Source organism: Schistosoma mansoni (assembly GCF_000237925.1).
Source record: "Schistosoma mansoni, WGS project CABG00000000 data, chromosome 3 unplaced supercontig 0044, strain Puerto Rico, whole genome shotgun sequence".
NCBI lineage: Eukaryota > Metazoa > Platyhelminthes > Trematoda > Strigeidida > Schistosomatidae > Schistosoma > Schistosoma mansoni.
In genome coordinates this window covers 1,946,820-1,962,114 of record NW_017386006.1, presented here as the reverse complement: position 1 = coordinate 1,962,114, position 15,295 = coordinate 1,946,820, and the positions used below count along the sequence as shown (strand labels likewise).

At 36.9% G+C, this 15,295-nt stretch overlaps 1 protein-coding gene across 1 annotated transcript in view; it reads right to left on the bottom strand.

Moving 5' to 3' along the window:
* Smp_083940 (rhodopsin-like orphan GPCR,putative) overlaps window positions 1-15,295 on the bottom strand; it is a gene marked incomplete at both ends in the record, with an annotated part of 28,757 nt that overhangs the window by 1,281 nt on the left and 12,181 nt on the right. Inside the window, one exon of the mRNA XM_018791468.1 lies at window positions 9,968-10,044. Within this exon, the coding sequence (XP_018645411.1) occupies window positions 9,968-10,044 (77 nt within the window). The remainder of the gene's footprint in view (window positions 1-9,967; window positions 10,045-15,295) is intronic.

Here is a 15,295-nt window from a genome sequence, read left to right as displayed (position 1 = left end):
CATTGATTTATTCAGACCTGTATTTTGATTGATCACTTAATATTCCGTTCCGTTGTACTATTTAAACTTGGATTAATTTTAAATTGGTTATTTATTCTAAGGATACGACTAGTATCCTAATTTGACAATTAGAGGCCAGTAGCACCTTCTATAATCGAAACCCTTTTGGCCAAATAGAAATCAGAAGTCAGACGAGAAGAGGTAGGAAAGATATATTTGATACGTTACCAATATATCGAGAGGCGTTCGTTATTAGCTGACTATGGAAACGTAGGAGCTGTGTCCCACGCCGAATTGCAACGTGACCTGGTACGGATGCATGACCGAAAGCCTTCGGTTAAACAAGTCCACTTAAACAACGTGGTCAGCATCCAATGTCGAACACTTAGAAAGCTATTGATTTTGGGGAATTATTTACAGCTACAGATCACTCCCCCCTAGTGAGGTAGTGATGCCCCTAAGACGTGACCAGCCAGAAGTTTAAACCCAACGAGTTAGTCGTTCGTAAACACTCTTCTGATAGCTTGCTTCGTTTAGCAGCGTCTGGTCGTCTTTCCTTATACTAAGGGACCAAAATGTACAACATAGCAATAAAGAAATAAAGTACAATGAAAATTTCGGTTCCTTGCGAAAATTCGTCGTTCTTTTCCAGCCGTCCTGGAAAAGAGGAAAAATAAAACGTGTGAGTGCATGTCGAAAATACACTCGTACTTGCGTAAGGACACAAGATGAGCGGGAGAAAAAAAATAAATAAACTAATACACTTGCAAACAGCGTAAAAGCGATCGTAAAAAAATGTTTTTTTTGGTTTTTTTTATATATAAAAAAATATAAATACGCTCAAAAAAAATAAAAATGTTTTGTTTTTCTTTTAAATAAATAAAAAATGATCATATTAAAAAAATTTTTTTATAATAAACAATGAAAGGGGAATTCAAGATAAAGCTTGTGTCCTACGTGCAATAGTCGTCAAGATGTTCTGGAAATCTTACTCTTCTTCCAGAACGCGTTGTTTTAGGTTTATCTATCGACGTTGACGAAGTATTAAGTTGTGTGTCGGCTGTCGTGTAGGGTACTACGAGTGTAGGAGCCGTGTCGTACGATTGTACCGAAGGAAATTCGACGTAGCTAGGGTTTCCTTCTAAGTACGCTGCTTTTAAGCAATCGATACTGATGCTATCGTTCGTGCCGTTTTTATCGACGACATAGTACTTGGGTTCGCGTTGAAGAACTTTGAAGGGTCCTTCGTATGCTGATTCGAGAGGTCGTCGATGTGAGTCTCCATGAACGAAGACGTGTATACTATGTCGTAATTCAGGTTGAACGAAAACATCAGTTGATTGAGGTCGAGTGTGAGCAGGTTTAACTGAACGCATAGCGTTTGTAAGCCTACTCGTGTAAGAGTTTAGATCCATGTTCAATGAAGAAGCTGAAGGATCCACGAATTCTCCTGGGAGTCGGAGTGTCGTTCCGTAAACGAGTTGAGATGCATTGTATCCAATGTCAGCTTTCACTGCATTGCGGATACCTAGCAAGACGAGTGGAAGAGCGTCTGTCCACTGTGTAACGTTCGCAGCTGATAATGAAGCTATTAGTTGTCGATGAAAACGTTCTACCAACCCGTTTGCTTGTGGGTGGTAGGCGGTCGTTCGGAAGCGCGTGATTCCTAAAAGTGAGGTTAGACAACGGAAAAGTCCAGATTCAAACTGGCGTCCGCGGTCTGTAGTGATTGTGGAAGGGCAGCCGAAATTTGCTACCCATCGTTCGACGAAAGCGCGGGCCACGGTTTCAGCAGTAATGTCCTTAATCGGTACTGCTTCTGGCCATCGAGTAAAACGGTCCACGCATGTTAGGAGATATGAGTATCCGTTCGAGTCGGGTAAGGGTCCTACCAAATCTAGATGGACGTGGTCGAAACGAGCGTCAGGGGTTTTGAAAGAGCCTAAGGGACATTTGTTGTGTCTTACGACCTTAGACTTCTGACAGCTTACACAGGAGCGTGCCCACTCCCTCACGTCTTTATTCATGCCAGGCCAGCAAAAGCGTTCGGCTATAAGTTTGACTGTTGCACGAGCACCTGGGTGAGAAAGATTGTGCAACGTATTGAAGACGTTGCGTCGATAATGTTTTGGTACTATTGGGTGATCCCTACCTGTAGATGTGTCGCAAAGTAAGGTTTCCTTACCTGTTCCCATCTGCTTAATACTTAGTTTAAGAGTGGTCAAGGATAACTCATGCTGAAGATCAATGTCTTCTTTTTGAAGCTGAGCGAGTTTAAGAAGTTCGAGTCCTTGGAAACTGTTCAAGGAACTAATTCCAAACAAGGCGTCTGCGACTACATTGTTAGCTCCAGAAATGTGTTGTATGTCTGAAGTAAACTGCGAAATGTAGTCGAGTTGTCGAGACTCTCGCGGTGAGTACTTGCCTGAAGATGAACTTAAAGAGAAGGTAAGAGGTTTGTGATCGGTAAAAAGCGTGAATTCTCTTCCTTCGATGGAATGTTGGAAATGCCGTACAGCACAATACATAGCTAGGAGTTCCCTACCGAGCGTGCTGTACCTAGATTCCGCGTCTAGCAACCGTCTCGAGAAAAATCCTAAGGGTTGCCATGAGTTGTTAACCCATTGTTGCAAGACTCCTCCGATTGCTGATTCGGATGCGTCTACGGCGATACTAATGGGCGCTTGAGTGTCCTGATGAGCAAGCAGGGTTGCCTTAGCAATCAGTTCCTTAACTGTGGAGAATGCTTTACGGGCTGTGTCGTCTAAACTAATTGATTTTGCATTTCCATGAAGCTGATCGGTTAGCGGTTTCATAAGGGATGCGCATTTAGGTATGAACCGTCTGTAGAAACTTACAAGTCCGTTAAAAGTTCGCAACTGCTTGATCGTGGTCGGTTCTGGGTAATCCAGAATGGCCGCCACTTTGTTTCTAAGGGGTCGGATGCCTTGAGCATCAATAGTGTGTCCTAAGAAGTCTAAGGAGTTGGTTCCGATTTGGCATTTCTGAATGTTTACAGTAATGCCATGCCTTTGGAGTCGATCGAAAACAATGTCCAGATGCTTGAGATGCGATTCTCTGTCCGGACTTGCTATTAGACAGTCATCAACATACGCATGTACGAAGTTGAGACCTCGGAAGACGTCGTCTATAAACCTTTGGAAGGTTTGAGCCGCATTTCTTAAACCAAAAGGCATTCGTAGAAATTCGTAAAGACCGAAAGGAGTGATGGTGGCGGTTTTAGGAATGTCGTCGGTTGCCATCGGTATTTGATTATAAGCCTTAATTAAGTCGATTTTCGAAAAGACAGTTGTACCTTTCAAGGTAGCTGTCAAATCGTGAATATGAGGCAACGGGTAACGATCGGGAATGGTTTTAGCATTCAGACGCCGATAATCACCAGTTGGCCGCCAATCGTTGCTGTCCTTTTTAGGGACCATGTGCAATGGGGATGACCATGGACTATTTGATGGTCGAATTATCCCTAAGTCTATCATATGGTCGAATTCGTTTTTGGCTAACCTAAGCTTTTCGGGAGAGAGTCGGCGGGCTTTCGAGAATACAGGTGGTCCTGTAGTCGAGATGTGATGTGTAACATTGCTGGTTACACAAGGCAATTTCGATTGCGATTGGTATATCCCGGGGTATTTGTCGAGTACTGATTGGTACAAGGTGTCTATGGTGTGCTTAATCGTGACTGGGGATAACCTGCAACCAGAACAAGGAGTCACGCAAACAGATAACTTAGTGTTTCCGTCTATTAACCTTCGTGAGCGTGTGTCGATGAGTAGATTGTGATATTGTAACAGGTCTATACCAATGATTGGCATAGAGACATCTGCAACCACGAAAATCCAGTGTATGGGTTTGCGTAAACCCACGTTAAGGTAGACGTACCTTTTACCGTAAGTAGCGATCGGCCTTCCGTTTGCCGCCTGTAAACTTAAAACAGACTCGTTAAGTCTGTCGTTGGAGTTCGCGGGAAGAACGCTAACTTCTGCGCCAGTGTCGACGAGGTAGCGAATTTTCGTGGTCTCATCAGTGACATATAAGAGGCGGCTGTGTTCGCCGGCTACGGTTGCCGTTAACGCGTGCCGGCTGGGAAGTTTCCCGAACTGTTTTTCGTGTCATTCGATTTTGAGGTCGGATAATTGCAGGGTTTCCTGCAATTTCTGGAAGACTTACCGTACTGGTTATGATACCAGCACCAGTCGACCACAAGAGACACTTCTACGCGGGGTTTTTGACCGACTACGGTCATTACGAAATCTAAGATATCGTGTAAGAGTGTGACATAGTTCGGCCATGTCAGTCGAGGTCGATTGGGGTTTTTCTTTGATGGAAAAGACCTCGGCGCTAGTGGATTTGGTGATTTCTAGGATTCGGTCGGCAGATGCAGCCAGCTCGTCTACGGCGTTGTTTTGAAACGAGGCGAGAACTGCTTGCACCTGTTGAGGAAGTTTAGACAAGAAAAGTTGTCTGAATAGGTCATCATCGAAAGTTCGTTGGCCGATAACCTCTCTCATTCTTAGCAACATGTCTGTCGCAGAACCATGTTGCAGGTCGATATTGTTAAGGAGTTGGTCTAACCGTCGTCGATCAGTTAGGTCTCCACGTTTTAGAATCGAACATTTGGGAGTTTCGTAAGGTTCCGGAACATCACTAGTAAACATACTAGGTGTTACGTACATGTTAAATTCGCGCAGTAACGCCTTAACTACCGCGAGGAATCGTGTGCGCGAGTCCGTGATTCCGTGCATGCAAAAATCAGCTTCTGCGTAGCAGAACCAGGACTCGATATTGTCGGGCCGAAATGGTGTTAACTGAATCGAAGTAGGGGGAATAGAATTTAACTTAAAAACCTTAAGTGAGTGTTCCATCATAGTAATATGAAGAACGAAAAGTGCCTAATTAAAATATATCCGGGAAAAACGCGCGAAAAAAAGTATATCACAATATGTAAAATTCAAATAAAGAATAACAATGAATAATAATATTCCAAAAAGGAACGGACTCACAGTTTATTGGCTTGGTGTACCAGATCACTTCCGGCTCATCACTGAGGATACGACTAGTATCCTAATTTGACAATTAGAGGCCAGTAGCACCTTCTATAATCGAAACCCTTTTGGCCAAATAGAAATCAGAAGTCAGACGAGAAGAGGTAGGAAAGATATATTTGATACGTTACCAATATATCGAGAGGCGTTCGTTATTAGCTGACTATGGAAACGTAGGAGCTGTGTCCCACGCCGAATTGCAACGTGATCTGGTACGGATGCATGACCGAAAGCCTTCGATTAAACAAGTCCACTTAAACAACGTGGTTAGCATCCAATGTCGAACACTTAGAAAGCTATTGATTTTGGGGAATTATTTACAGCTACAATTCTCTGAAGAAGTGGATTATGTACTGCAATGCTTCGCTAATCTTTCACCTCGATAACTGTTATAATACAAATCTCAACGGTGCATGAGATCAGAATGCAAAGAGAAGCTGCAACTGCAGTTTATTATCTAATGACGCAGGCCACAAAGCTACAAGCACATGAGCGAATATCAGCGAGCAAGCACGAGCAATTACATAGGCAAATTTATAGTCAAATTGTATAAGGGAGCAGCAAGACAAGAAGTCCAGTTGATTATTATTGCCTTTCCGTTGGTTTGTTTTAGCAAATCTAACAAAGTAGTGATTTCCTGAATAACATCATTTTCAAGAAGTTCAGATGAATATTATTGCCATTCTATTGGTCTAGAGGTGAGAAAAGATTAACCGATAACTTCGTATGATGGATGGAAAATCAACTGTGATTAACTCTCGAAAGGTTGTTGGTGATAATTCACTTATTTTAGAAGTCCGTCTTGGACAAATTGACTATCCATTAAACGAATTTATGTATGATATAAAAGTCAACAATTCGATCTTTCATCATTAATATATTTTTGTTATATCCCGATGAATAGGAAAATCATATTTCTAACATTTTTATTTATTTATCTACTCTAAACAAATTGCTGGCAATCCAGTGGTGAAATGTCAGTAATGAAAAACTTTCTATTCATTGTCGATATACAAAAATATATTTATTAATTTACTTCCTACCCCATAGTACATAGACAATTGATTTGAAAAGAAAATTCATTCGTTTGTTTAAGGAAATCTAACTGTATTAAATTTACATCCTGTTGAAATTTGTTTTGATTTGAATTACTGTCATGATCACATCACAAAAGATCGCAAATACAACCTTCATTCTCTTGCTTGCTCGCTTAATCTCTAGACCACTGAACTAGTATTCGGTGATATTCATGTCTAACTTCGATCCATTGACGTTAGTAAACAACAGTTGTTTTCTCTTTCACTGGGTAAATGTTTGAACTTCATCAGTCCTGGATTTCACTGCCAGGCATTACCCATCTTTAATTATAATGCTTGTAAATTAAGGCAATACGCACAATAAGCACATATGGCCAATAAGAGTCTGATCAATTTCAGTCCTAAATGTCCATGGGAATATTCAACCAAACAATATCAAGTGAATTAAAATTCACCCCATTGCACAAGCAAGTGGTTATTAGGACTCAGTAGCTAAGTGGATAACGTGACGGCATTTGAAGCGAACGGTAGTGGGTTAAATAAAATTATTGTTTACTTGAAATAAAGATACATGATCCAGAAATCTTGATTTCACACTTTTGATCATGCGATTCTTATGTTTTGTTAATTTTCTCGTTCTACAGTTATTTATTGAATCAAAGTAACCCATTGTGTCGTTGAATAAGGAAACAGAGTATTCCGAGAAGAGAAACTTTCCTTTTCGATGAAATTATTTATCTAAACTGCACATTCATACTTATTGTTGTTTTGCAAATGCATAAGTCTATAGGAAGATGGAAGAGATTGCATCGTAAAGTGATTTATTTATTAAAAATCTTTTACTTAAATTTCATCTAATAACTAATCAAATTCCGACAGACATAAACCCCCTTCCTCTTAAAGACGTATTGCTACTACTAATAACATAATTCAATTAAAAATTGTCTCTGACATTAGCTGAATATAGGCATCACTCCTTGAGTATATATATATGTATATATATATATATATATTTAAATACAAATCCCACTTAATATACTTAACACATTCCTCAAATTTTGAAGCAAATGATACTTTTCTGTTTCATGAAAAATTAAAAGTTTCTCATTTGGATTTCTGGATCATGAAGACGTCAATATCCGGGGGAAGCACAGGATACATTGGGCAGGTAGGATACAACTGAACAATCTAGACTTCGCAGATCATCTGGCTCTTCTATCACACACGCAACAACAAATTCAGGAGAAGACGACCAGTGTAGCAGCAGCCTCAACAGCAGTAGGTCTCAATATAAACAAAGGGAAAAGCAAGACTCAACGATACAGCACAACATGCATCAATCAAATCACACTCGATGGAGAAGCTTTGGAGGATGTGAAAACCTTTACATATCTGGGCAGCATCATGAAAACGGTGGATCAGATGCGAATGTGAAGACGCGGATCGGCGAAGCAAGAGCAACATATCTACAATTGCAGAACATCTGGGACTCAAAACAATTGTCAACGAACACCAAGATCAGAATTTTCAATACAAATGTCAAAACAGTTCTACTGTATGGGGCGGAGACGTGGAGAACTACGAAAGTCATCATCCAGAAGATACAACTGCTTATTAACAGTTGTCTACGCAAGGTACCTCGGATCTGTTAGCCAGATAGTCCTATTCAACTTTATGAACTGAACTAATTTTAAAAAAAATCATATTTGAATTTATAAAATCATAATTTGAGTGATGAGATTAATGAAAAAAAAATGTTTGATTGACCTCATTCAATGTTCAGATAAAACTCTCATCTATATCATTGAAATTTATTGAAACTCAGTAATATTAAACTATGGTTATTGTCAAAAATGTCCAAACTTATTTTAATCGACTAGAGTTTATTAACTGTCATGAAATTAAATTTTAATTCGATCGAAAAACTTATCCTGGATCTAATTATTGATTATTAAGTTTATTTTAATAAAGTAGGTCAAACTATATATGCTCTTCTTCCTTTACACTTCTGGATTCTCTTGATTCTTACCAACATGGAACCTTCAAAAATCAAATTTCATACTATCTATAGGCTGCTGTCAGTTAAGTTTTTGTGACTGCGATTATATTTGGCGTAGTGGAGTCAGTCTGTACACCTAGTTCAGACTGTTTATTGAGCAAGCTCCGGGCATTGATGTAGCAGATTCGAAGCTTATTTGAATAATTTCATGCTCTATTCATAGTAGCTTCAGCATCATTCTATGTCAAAGTTTCACAACCTGAAAATTTACAATTTTTAGGTTTTTTTTCGCCATTCATTTTACAAGACAATTTCCTTTACAACCTACATGTGAATATTTTTTCGGGTAAACACTTAATGACAAAACAGAAATTTTCAAATCTGTAAATTGCGGTAAAATTCACTTAGTATTGTTTGTTTGAATCTTCCTATTGATGTGTTAGGACTGCAACTTGCCAGTGTCTAATTGGCATATGTGCATACTGTGCGTATTGCCTCGATATAGCCTTGATTCACATGCGTTGTAAGGAAAGATGGATAGTGGCTAGCAGTGGAATCCAGTTTGATGAGTGTTTCGTCCTATTTGGAACTCGTCAGCTGGATGTACCTGCATCTTAGAGTTGATGTTCACTCTGGGACTCGAACCCAGTACCGTTCGCCTCAAACGCCATTGAGTTATTCACTCACCTGCTGAGTCCTGATAGTCACTTGCTTGTGCAATGGGGTGAAGTTTAAATTCACTTAGTATTGTTTGTTTTAATCTTCTCATTGTTGCTTAGGACTGCAATCGATCAGTTTCTTGTTGACATATGTGCATACTATGCAGAATGCCTCAATACTACCTTAAGTTACAAGCTTTATAAGTGTCCTGGATTCCACTGCTAGCCACCATCTACCTTTGCTTAAAATGCTTTTGAATTAAAGCAATACCGAGGCAATATGCACAGTATGTACATATTCCAATAAGAGACTGATCAATTGCAGTCCTAAACATCAATGTGATAATACAAGCAAACAATACCCAGTGAATTTTAGTTATAAATATTATATGAACGAAGAACATTCTTTTCAATAATTTCTCATCAGGTTCTACAATTATCGTATCCAAATTAATAATCCATAAAATTGATCAGGTTTGAGTTAGAGTACATCATTTTAAATTATAACATGTTAACTAACGTTTGTTTGTCATATAAAATCAAATCTAATCGTTAATATTGAGGTTGACTAATATGAAGTAGTAACTTGAATTGAGTTATCCATTCAGCTACTGAGTCCTGATAGCCACTTGCTTGTGCAATGGGGTGAAGTTTAAATCCACTTAGTACATCCAGCTGACGAATGCCAAATAGGGCGAAAAGCACAACAAACTAGATTCCACTGCTAGCCACTATCCATCTTTGCTTATAATGCTTGTGAATTAAGGCTATATCGAGGCAATACACACAGTATGCACATATGCTAATTAGAGACTGACCAGTTACAGTCCTAAAAAACATCAATAGGAAGATTCAAACAAACAATACTAAGTGAATGTATACAACCTACATGTGAATATTTCTACTGGTAAACACTTAATGACAAAACAGAAATTTTCAAATCTATAAATTGTACTATCAACTACAGCTTTGAGAAATTACTAATCTTTTTTACAAGAATTCAAACGGATACAATCATAATGATAAAAGAATTTCCTTTGGTAATTTTTACGTTTATTTCTATGACTTGTGAATTATTGATAATCTGCCATGGAAATGATAACCAGTAATGAATTTCAATAAAATTTGACGAAAATAATCTATACGCTTATAATACAGTATTATATTCAATGAAGATTGTAAAAATATTAAAGCCCATGACATATGAATTACAAGTGTTAATACACGTATATATTCTACATTTGGTTTATTTAAAGATGCTAAATTCATATAAACAATACTACTTGGTACTGAACATATAAATGATATAATATCCAATAAAAGAAGTGTTTTAATCTTTGATATTTGTTTTGTTTTCAAAGGTGATATTGTATTCTTAATATAATGACGTTGATGAGACCATTTGATCATCTTTACTAAGAAGAATATATCTACTAAACTAACAAGTGTTAATTGAAATAAGCATGAATTAGAAAATAACACTTTATAGAATGAGAGTAATACACTGTAATTTGTAAACCAACAAGTGAGGAGCTGTTGAGTTATTAACAAATCTGTATAGATTATAATTGGTAATGACATTGTAATACTGATAATGAATATTATAATAAGAATTACTATGATAACATATTTAGAAGATACTTTATAAGTTAAAGGTTTATACAATAGAAGTAAACGATCAAATGCTAATACTATATACATATTACCCCGGAGATTACACCAGATAATTTGAATCGATTTAAATAAACGACAATAAAAACTAGATATTGTTAATATAAAATAGTATATGGATCCGGATGTTATATATGGTAGACCATAGGATGGAAATAACCATAACCAACCAATAAAAATATTAATTCCCATATCTGATATAGCTAATATTCCTAAATATATAAAATATCTATTTTTATGATGAAGGGAAATAAGAAATATAACAATGACAATACTGTTAGTGATTATATTAAATGTTCCAATGATTGGGAAACAATATCCTATCAAAGTTCCATAAATCTTTGAGATGATACATGCTATATAACTTGCATTTGAATGTTTTGTTTCAACCATAATACAATCTATTAATGTATCCAATGGTGTATTTAATTCAGTCATATTATGAAATGAATTCATTATCATTGATATAAGTAGTATTAGTAGTCTATGAAAGTTGAATGAAAATTTCTTATTTTGACAATATAATTAAAGAATAATTATGTATTGTTACTATGTAGAGTTTTGTTACTAAGTGAATAGTTGAATAAATGAATAGAATAGTGAAACAATCTAAACATTTACTGATAGAATCAATTTTAAGTTGTTGATTTTTCTACCAATAGAAAGTTAATAATATAAGTCTATCTCTTCTTAACTATATACTAAGATATTTAAAGCAATTATAATCCCTTTGATAAATTTCGATAGTTTAGTAATAAGAAGACGAAGATTATCAGAAGAACTATGTGATGATATATTAGCGCAATACACACATAATATACTTGTTAAGAACATTTATATATAAAAAGATAACAGGTCAACTAGACTGGAAATGGGGGGGAGAGTAGAAAAGGATAATATAAATCATATGAAAACAATTTTAAACCTAATCACTATGGGTAATAAGCTATAATTACCCGGGGTAGGTTTAAGGTGAAAACAAACTGTTTTTTGAATACACAAAGGGGGTTTGAATTTTCTTATGGCTAAGGCTTCAATAAACCTTAGTAATACGCCCTTTTACACTTTTATACAACACCACAAAAGCCGAATTAAGATCAATCTTATGACCTGTTTTGAACTATGTGTTTGGCAATCGAGGATGATAGATGTTTATCCTCTATTCTTATCGGGTTATTTGATTCTATTTGTTTCTGCAACCATTTTGCTACATGTTCACACATAATAATAATAATAATAATAATTATTATTATTATTGAAATTTACTTAGTTTTGTTCGTTTGAATCTTCCCATTGATGTTTGGGACTGCAACTGGTCAGTCTCTAATAAGCATATGTGCATACTGTGCATATTGCCTCGATATAGCCTAAATTAACAAACATGGTAAGCAAAGATGGATAGTGGATAGTAGTGGAATCCAGTTTGACGCGCGTTTCATCCTATTCGGGACTCGTCAGCTGGATGTACCTACATCTCAGAGTTGATGTTCACTCTGTGACTCGAACCCAGTACCATTCGCTTCAAACGCCATTGCGTTATCCACTCGGCGACTGAGTCCTGATATCTACTAGCTTGTGCAATGGGTTGAAGTTGAAATGATGGCGTTTGAAGCGAAAGGTATTGGGTTCTAATCCCAGAGTGAACATCAACTCTGAGATGCAGGTACATCCAGCTGACGAGTCCCAAATAGGACGAAGGAGTGGGCGTCCTGGATTCCACTGGTAGCCACTAACCATCTTTGCTTATTATTATTATTATTATCCTTGTCTTCCCTCACCCCCCCCCTTAATCCCAGTCTATTTGGCTTTTTATTTTTATATATAAATGTTCCTAACAAGTATATGAGTGATCAGATTGTTCGAAATGTATTGCGCTAATATACTAAGATATTTATAAGATCCTAATGAGTAGACACATTGGATTGCTGATATATATTTATTATAACATCTTATTTTGATTTTTAAAAGAATAAATCAGTAATTGAATTCAAATTATTATAAATTTAAGTAATATAAAGAAACAAATCTAAATATTTTGTATAATTAAAACTTTGGAGGCTTGGTTGAATATCTGGGCTATCTGTTCCTGACATCAACTATATTTTGTTTGTTTACACATATCATTATGTCTATTCATCGTATAACATATTTAGGCGCGTTTAATGAAAAGTCTATAATCTTTCATTGTACAACTTACAAAAAAGTACATTCAGAGACATTATAGTGGATTTCAATATTCATTGAAAACAATGATCATTGTTCTGATATCGATTCTTGAACTGCTAACATTTAATTGATGAACATTCAATATTTATCATCAGGAAAGCTGAAAAAATAAAGGAAAGGAAACTTGTTGAAATGCATTGTGCTGAGAACTCTATATTGTACCAAAAATATAATATTGAATAAAGCCATTAATGATAGTCAAGTTTGATTATGATTTCATGTTATCTAGATCATTCGATGAGATATACTTGTACTCGTTCATGTATTTATAAATGATCGTGAAAAAATGATAGTCAAAGGGTGAAGAAGTAGATGTATGATTGGAATAGGTTAAATATGATCGGTTGAGATTTCGTTGTAAGTTCGATGGATAATTAGTTCTTCCTTTCTATGGGATTGATAATTAACATAGTGTGGTTTTATTTTTTTACCACTTATTCGACTCTACGGCGTGCCTGAGAAGATAGTCAATATTATACGGAATTCCTATGATGGATTAAACTGCAAAGTCGTAGATGGAGGACAACTCACTGACTCGTTCGAAGTAAAGACCAGTGTCAGGCAATGTTGCTTACTCTCACACTTTCTCTATCTCCTGGTAATTGACTAGATTATGAAGATGTCAACATCTGGGGGGGGGAAGCACGGAATACAGTGGACAGGTAGGATACAGCTGAACGATCTACACTTCGCAGATGACCTGACGCTCTTTTATCACACACGCAACAACAAATTCAGGAGAAGACGACCAGTGTAGCAGCAGCCTCAACAGCAGTAGGTCTCAATATAAACAAAGGGAAAAGCAAGACTCACACATACAATATAGCATGCACTGATTGAATTACACTTGATGGAGAAGCTTTGGAGGATGTGAAAACCTTTACATATCTGGGCAGCATCATGAAAACGGTGGATCAGATGCGAATGTGAAGACGCGGATCGGCGAAGCAAGAGCAACATATCTACAATTGCAGAACATCTGGGACTCAAAACAATTGTCAACCAACACCAAGATCAGATTTTTCAATACAAATGTCAAGATAGTCCTACTGTGAGGGGCGGAGACGTGGAGAACTACGAAAGTCATCATCCACAAGATACAGGTGCTTATTAACAGTTGTCTACGCAAGATACTTCGGATCCGATGGCCAGACACTCTCAGCAATAACCTACTGTGGGATAGAACAAACCAGATTCCATCCAATGGAGGAAGAAATGAGGAAGAAGTGGTGGAAATGGATAGGACACACATTGAGGAAATCACCCAACTGCGTCAAGCCCTCACTTGGAAACACTTACTTACTCCTGTTACCTCTCGTGGGGAAGCATAAGCCGCCCACCAGCATTCTCCATCCAACCCTGTCCAGAGCAATCCTTTACAGTTATTTCCAGTTAACATTCATCCTTTTCATATCTGCTTCTATCTTCAGACGTAATGTGTTCTTTCACCTTCTTCTTTTTCGATTCCCTTCACCATTCCAAGTTAAAGATTGCCTCGTGATACAGTTTGGTGATTTCCTCAATGTATGTCCGATCCACTTCCAACGTCTTTTCCTAATTTCCTCTTCAGCTCCAGGCTGGTTTGTCCTCTCCCATAGTAGGCTGTTGTTGATAGTATCCGGCCAGTGAATGATGAGTATTTTGCATAGACAACTGTTTACAAATACTTGTACCTTCTTGATGATGGATGTAGTAGTTTTGACGTTCGTATTGAAGATTCTCACCTTGAAGTTAGTTAACAACTGTTCTGAGTTCCATATGTTCTACAATTGTAAAAATGCGGTCCTTGCTTTGCCAATCCTCACCTTCACATCTGCAACAGATCCTCCTTGTTTATCAATGATGCTCCCCAGGTACTTGAATGTTTCCACCTCGTCCAGAGTTTCTCCATCAAGTGTGATTGGGTTGGTGTTCTCTGTGTTGCATTTGAGAATCTTGCTTTTTCCTTTGTGTATGTTGAGGCCTATTGATGGAGAGGCTACTGCTACATTTATTATCTTCATCTGCTTTTCTCCGTGTGTATGAGATAGGAGGGCCGGTTCATCAGCGAAGTCCAAATCTCTTATTTTCCCATTCACTCAGTAGAAATCATAAAACCAAAGCAATAGAAATTTCAATAAATATCACGTATTATTAAAAACTCTTTATAAGTTAAAACATGATAAATATGAATTTTTTTTAAAAAAAAAAAGGGGGGGGGAGAGAGAATAATCTATCCATTGAACGCTCAAATAATAGTTTTAAAACATATTTATTGATAATATAAAGGACCTCTTCAACAAGTTTGTGGAATGAATAAATAAATTTTCAAAAAAACCACAGTTTCGAGAAAAAAAATACAAAAAGAAAGCAACAACACAACAATAATACAGCGTAACAATTAAGTTCACAAGAAAAAAATAATTTTTTTTGCTCATAATTTCTTTATTTCATTTTAACAAAGTGATGATGATCGATTGAAAAACTTATCCTGGATCTAATTATTGATTATTAAGTTTATTTTAATAAAGTAGGTCAAACTATATATCTATTCCTCCTTTACACTTCTGGATTCTCTTGATTCTTATCAACATAGAACCTTCAAAATCAAGTTTCATACTATCTATAGGCTGCTGTCAGTCAAGTTTCTTTGATTGCGATTAT